At 37.1% G+C, this 7,017-nt stretch overlaps 1 protein-coding gene across 4 annotated transcripts in view; it reads right to left on the bottom strand.

Annotated features, from left to right (window-relative positions):
- Window positions 1–7,017, bottom strand: part of adkb (adenosine kinase b) — a 166,178-nt gene that overhangs the window by 14,228 nt on the left and 144,933 nt on the right. For 3 of the 4 annotated variants that reach the window (XM_014007659.1, XM_014007662.1, XM_014007660.1), the window contains one exon: window positions 3,491–3,605. In XM_014007659.1, coding sequence (XP_013863113.1) covers window positions 3,491–3,605 — 115 coding nt within the window. Of the gene's footprint in view, window positions 1–3,138; window positions 3,249–3,490; window positions 3,606–7,017 lie in introns of all 4 variants that reach the window. The other variant, XM_014007661.1, reaches the window with a different exon arrangement.

The following is a 7,017-nucleotide window of genomic DNA, read 5'->3' as shown; positions in this document are numbered from 1 at the left end:
GAACAATACAGATTTTTAAAATTAATTTTATCAACTTGTCTTCTGAAGATGCTCTGTGTTGAAGGATCAGTGGATCTGTGTTTGACTACTCCACCTAGGCTGCATTTGTGAGCGCAGATCCACTGAGAAGCTTGCTGTTTCAGCAACATTTAATTAAAAAACTAACTTTAACTGAGGTTAAACAAATGTTCATAATTAATTCAAATAAATTACAAGTTAAAAGGGGCATTTCTCTCTTTTATATAGAAAAAAATATCAAACCGTGAGACTAAAGTATTGAACTGGACCGAATCGTGAATTTTCTGTATCGCTGTGCCCTTAATATATACTGTACATACTGTATAAACACATACTCTTTACAAACCTGCAAAGAGGTGATATCATATTAATATTTGAGGACTTTGGATTTAAASCTGAAAGCTTATATTTCAGCATTTTTTTAAATCTAGGTTTAGATGTCACTTTTTTGTGCTTTTAGATTTGATGAATTTGGTCATCRGAATTAATTGAACAAAAGTTAAATTAGCTACAGACTGGATTCAACAAGGGTCATATTGTAACTTTGGGAAGGTAACTTCAGAACTCAGATACAGTTGGAACAAAGCCAGCAGCTCTCCCAAAAAGCTGGTTGGTTTTCATCACGTATTTATAGCTCCAAACAAAGCAGCAGCATATTTGCATAATGACAACACCAGCGTCTATTGTTTTCATTGTGAGTGCATGTGCCAGCTGCTACAGGACAGTTGCCGAGTTGCTGTATCAGGATACTGACATTTTTTTTCTTTCCTTTTTTTTTTTACTTAGATGTCACGGCTACTTATCACGACCACTTACACATGCGTGTGTTGTGTGTCCAGTTAGTGCTATGCAAGGTAGTTTACACAACATAACACGTGGCTTTTTAAACAAAAGAAATGCATGTAAAAAGTTATAAACTACAAATTTCCATATTTAMCTGGCTTAAATATCTCAAGTTACGGCACTAAAGTTGAACATAAAATGAATGTGCAAACAGAACTACGGTTGCAAGGTATTCCATCCTATTTTTGCAGCAACTAAGCACAATTTTTTTACAGCACTTGAGCCAAACGAAGATGGAAAAAAGTACTGAATGCCTGCTGCAGCATTTTTAGTTGGACTGATGATACAGCATCCTCTTCGACAAACAAAACAACACAGAGCTCTCCAGGTGAGGTGAAAAATAATGCTTTCTTGAGTTCATAACTGCATTCATTACTGTAAGAACAATAAAACATTGTGACTTAGAAAGATAATTAGAGTTCCATAAAATATGTCATTAGTGTAAATATATACATTTTTTTAATTCAATTTCACCCTATGTCAGTATGGTTCACACAAACAATGTTGAATTTACTAATCTCATTTTATGTGCTGGCAAATATTACACAAGCAACATAACTGATGCTGTAAGTGCATTTAAATTATTGTAAAAGTGAGCCAGTGTCTGAAGAACTAAACATAGAAATAAATGAAGCATTCAGATAATCTAGTATAACAATACCAAGTTACCTGAACGCTTAATTTATATCTTTTAAATATTTTAGGTCTCAAAACATTCATTTTGGTTTCGGCTTTGGACTCAATCTGGGAAAAATTTTGTTTATCGATTGGTCTTGAACAAGGAGAATACATAAGAACACATGTGGCTTTAAATCAGCACCCTACTACAAATGTAAAAAACCCCGAGAATGATTCAAAGAGGAGAAAGTTTAAAGGTCATAAAAATCTGTAAAAATGTGTAAGAAAATTCAACAAACTTGAAAAGAACTGAGAGATTAAATTAATTTTGTGATGTGCTGTGCTAAGAGACGCTGCAGATATGCTGAGCTATGACTCGCAGTCCTACAATACGATTTGCTGTCCTACGATTCGCTGTCCTACGATTCGCTGTGCTACTTTATGCTGTCCCATTGATATATATTACTGGATTAGGCGTGGCTAGCGCGTTGCTAGCTACATAGACGTGCACACACTCTGTTAAGCATTGAGGAGCCTCAACAAAATGAATGGGTGTCAATGGACTGCGAGGAGTCATCCTGATGAAAAACTCTTATAAATTTCTTATTTCTTGCTCGATTTTTACAAACTATGGTTCAAAATAAAGCTGAGGAAGTTGTGAATTTCATAGTTACGGAAAATCAAAATAAATAACTAATTTTAAATGACTAACAGTGGCTTAAAGTAAGTATTTTGCATTTCACGTGCGTTTTTTCAAGTCAATGAGTTCTGACCAGCTGGATATTCATACATATATTTATTAATAAGAACTGATTCTTATATATTTAAAATAATAACATTAATATACACACATGATATAATGTGTTACGATACGATGTTCTTCGATATGATGTTCTACGACGTTGTTCTACAATATGTTGTTCTTCAGTACCATGTGCTACAAAGTGCTACAATAAATGAAGTTCTACAAAACAATGTGCTATGATATGACGTGCTTTGATACAATATGCTACAATACAATGTGCTAAAAATATGGTTTGCTATGGTATGCTCTTCTATGTTCTTCTACACTACAATATGCTATGATACTTTGTGCAACGATATGATGCTCTACAATGCGATTTGATGATATTCATTCTGTAAATACAATATGYTGTAATACAGTTTGATGCTACGCTAAACATTTTTGTACAGTAACATACAAAACTACACAACACACTATGTAAAATGGAAAATACTAGACATGTGAAGGTATTGTKCTGACCTGCTAAAGTTATGGTGTAAGAGCACCTTTCTGCAGTCCCCAGTGATGACTGATATGTTGGAGTTTTTACCTAAGGGCCATCTCTCCTAATGCACTGCTAGTTAGAAGCGAACCACAAGGGCAACGAGGAGAGTCACCCTGTGGCTCCAAACAAAGGCTCGTAATCGGAAACTACTGTCTCTCCTGTTTAAACCTGCAACCCCAGCTCAGATATGATGACACTGCCTTTTAATGTCCTACTACCAAATATGCTCWGTATCAAAGGAAATTGGACTGATTTGAAGCTCTGTCAACTTTGCCTCAAGGTCACTCGGCTAGCGTTTTGTGAGGAAAAGAATAAAAAGTGGGGGGGCAGGATGTTAGAGTTGAAGCATTAAAAATTGCTGAGGACTGGCCTGGAGTCTGTCCAAGACAAAGTTAGAAGTGCTTCACAAATCAATGCCGGCTCTCAGCATCCCCCACACTTCTTTTATGCTCTGAGATGACAGAACGTAGTGCAAGCATTCTTAAAAAAAAGAAAAAAAACACATCTGGTGTCAATATCAGAGCTCAACTTCAAAGAAATCACAGATAACATTCTGCTCTCTCCAGTCAACAAGCATTTATTTAAAGCTGGACTCCACTGTTTCATGGTATACGGTTTAGGGGAAGGGTAAATATGTTTAAGGGGACAAATCAGGCATGATTTTGTGTGAAACATTCGTACACAAGCAAACAATTCATGTAAAATAAACAAGAGCGACATACCAACAGTTGCAACAGTATCGTCCTTGCCCTGAGTGAAGACCACCACTCGCTGCCTCTTTGTGTTCTCCTTGGGGAGGTTTTGGGTCTTGTTTGCAATCTCCGCAATTTCATCTGTCTGTGGAAAAACACCACAGCCCTGGGGTGAATGTGTTGGGTTGAATAAATACATCGTGACGAGCAGTTTCTGAGTAGTCAATCAAAGATCACAAGTATCACTGAGAGAGGGGTCAGATGTTTTTCCAGTCCAGGCGGAGAGATCAAGTGATGATAAAACCAGATGGGCTGCTTTGAAATGGATCAATAGGAGCACTCGATGATGCTTCTATTGGAGTTACCAGGAGTGCTGGAAAATATTAGAATGTCATATTCCCTAAGTGAGATGAAAATAAATGCGTGAAGATATGCTGTTGTCAGATAAAGCTGCAGGAGTATGTGGTGCATGTACTGTATCATTCTCCTCCTGAAACAGGCCATCTCTCCTCAGCATCTGCACAGAATGGATATTCTCGTCTGGAGACGACAAAGCTCTCCAGAGTGCTTGCCTTTGATCATGAGAGGGATAAAAAAACCCACACCTGTCAGTGCTACTTTATTATTAACTCATCATGATGTACTATGAACAGGTAAAATGTCTTTATCGCCATTTTACAGCAGGGTGGACTGCCTTTTTTTTTACTGTAATGCGCCGCATTAAGGAGCTGGAATTAGGGATCACGAACAGCTCGARCATCTGTATCAAAGCTAACACTTGAGCAACTTTAAGCGAGAGCAAATACTGTGATTATGGGWGTAATCAGAGATAGGCTCTGGCCAAATATGACCAGCCACTCTGGCTCACTCAAACCAATGAGCTTTCACACCTCTAAATGCTTCCCAAACGTCCTTTAATCAGCCCTAAGAGGTCCAGGGAGACCTAGGGCTGAGGAAAAATGGGTGTAACACTCTAAGTAAGTGCTAATAGTGAGGTTAATACAGAGGCTGTTAGCAGGCGATGGTGAAAAAAAAAAGCAATTTGTCACTGTGACTGCATGTAACCACAAGCACTCCTCCAGACACTGAAGGCAAAGCCACACAAGGCTTCGGCACATTGTCACCCTCAGGTTTTATGTTCGCTGACATAAAAAGGCACTCTACTCAGGTTTAGGAGCTGAAAGGTTCTCAGGGCCAGAGGTGGCAGAGTGAGCATCGTGGCACACAAGCACAGGTAACCGCACACATCGACAACCTCCCACTTCCCTCGGCTGTCAGAAAACACTCACCTGACAGCTTCCTATGGCGCAAAACCAGGAGGTTGAAACGGCATTCGGATCGAGTGCAAAACAAATGGATTGACGAATGATACGGTCGATTTAGTTTACGGCTGACAAATGGCAATATTTACGATTGCGAGGCAAGTGATCAGACATAAATCAGCAAGGCGTGAAATATGAAAGCTTTACAAGGGTGCTAAATTGTGTTTCTCTGTTGAAGCCAGTGAGAAACTGATAATCTCCACTGCAGGCTGCCTGAAAAATACTGTGAGGGAGAGATTCAATTAGAGCTGTGATGCAGAGAGTTCTTTGAGCATTTAAAGGAAACTGATCACAATCAGGCGACTGTGTTCAGATCTGCTGATTGCTGTGTTGGAGGGGGACAAGCTCTTTATCTTGTATTTATACTGAAGAAGTGGGGCTGTCATTTGTGGTAGTCATCCATAATGTGATGATAACAGTGTTTCAGAATACATTAGAAGTACATCATGCTGTGTCTTGAGGGTTAGATACTGACAATATTTAATTACGGTTTCCCTGAAAATGCCTAATTAGCAAATTAACAAGACTTTTACTGGACTAGAATTTACATCACTGGTGTAATGGGGATCAAAAGTTCATATAGACACATACGTGCACMAGTTGCTTACCAGCTGACTGCAATAAGAACTTATTTTTTTAGCTTGACCTGCAAAGACTGGCACTCAAAAACTGTCTTTTCTTTTTATTGATGCGTAAAAAGCTCCCTGACTACATAGCTCATTTGCACCAGCAATAGAATGACTGCAAAGAAGGCTTAAAGTTAGCTATTTATAATATCTGTAAGGTTTTTAAAATAAAGCCAGAAGAAGCAGAAGAGGTGCTGGAAAGCTTGAGGGTAAGTCTGCTTGCGAGTTTTCAATTCAGCTAGAAATGGGGAGGGGAAAAAAAACATCTACGCTTTTAATTATAGATTTTAGAAAAACTTTAATTGTCCAACTTCTTGAACACAGCAAAAAATTGGTTTGTTAGTAGCTGAGAGATACTTCCAAAGGATAAACCTAAAATACACTAATCATGCAAGATATTTAAATTTTCTACCACAGCTGACTCATCGTAGCAAACACAAAAATAAGATTGGTGTGGTAGTAGCTGGGAGACATTCACTACACATATTCTGAGAACTAACATCTCTTGAAATCTTGGGAAAAAAATCAAATAATTTTGTTTTTTCAAGAACTGACATAAGTATATAAATTTATAATTTGGTCTTTTCTCATTATAAGATGCAATTATTCTAAAACTATCATAATGGGTGATAAAATCTTTCAAATTTAGATGTGTAGTTTTTGTGTGAACTAACCTATATTTTTGTCTTATGTAATAATATTTCTTAAACCAGGGTTTTTCAAACTTTTTAGATCTGGGGACTCCTTACTGATTAAAAACAATTTACTGTCATTTTAACCCCTAAATCATATGTGAAAAATAAAAAATTAAAAAATTTTTATGATTATGATTTTATTTGTTCGGGACAGTGTGCAATTAAAACATAATTTGATGCATTGCACCAGATTTAGCCTAAGGCTAATTTACATCTGTTGTCCCATCAAACAGTAAAAATAAAACAACATCCAACAGTAAAATAGAAGTAAGAAAAACAGAAAAATTAAAATAATATAAAATAAAACATTTTGCAATTAAAAATACATAAAACACCCCACCCCACTCTCCAAACATAAAATTTTGGTTWAGCAGGTTTGTTTTACTGGCCTACTGGTCCCAACGTGCACATATGGACATTTTAAAATGAAATGACATAATTATTCATTTACTGTCATTTATTTTGGGGACCCCACCAAGCTACAGCTCACAGACCCCCCCAGTTTGAGAACCTCTCTGTCTTAGACGCTCATTTAATGAAAAGATCATGAATGCACTGATTTTAAAACCTCATAAGTGTGAAACTACAACACAGGGAGGCAGTTTGTGAAAGGAAAGTAAAATGCTATCAAAAACTAACAAGAGTAGGGTTAAAAAAAAACACAACCGAGGAAAATATCTTTCAACTATGGACACCTAGAAATACAGCAAGTACAGTACACACCGCTGGTGTTATCTGAAAAAAAAAAAATCACATTCATCCAATGCAATTTCACAGTGTTCTGCCAAATCAAGTTGACACAGAAAATGTCAAAGAATTGTAACTACGAGCAGAGTCTTCACTTTGCCCTTTGTGGTGTTTTTTTCCCCCTTCTTTTTATTTATTTATTTTTCCATGTGAGGCCCCTCCATTAC

The sequence above is a fragment of the Austrofundulus limnaeus genome, unplaced genomic scaffold, assembly GCF_001266775.1.
Source record: "Austrofundulus limnaeus strain Quisiro unplaced genomic scaffold, Austrofundulus_limnaeus-1.0 Scaffold43, whole genome shotgun sequence".
Taxonomy (NCBI): domain Eukaryota; kingdom Metazoa; phylum Chordata; class Actinopteri; order Cyprinodontiformes; family Rivulidae; genus Austrofundulus; species Austrofundulus limnaeus.
This window is presented reverse-complemented; position numbering and strand designations above follow the sequence as displayed.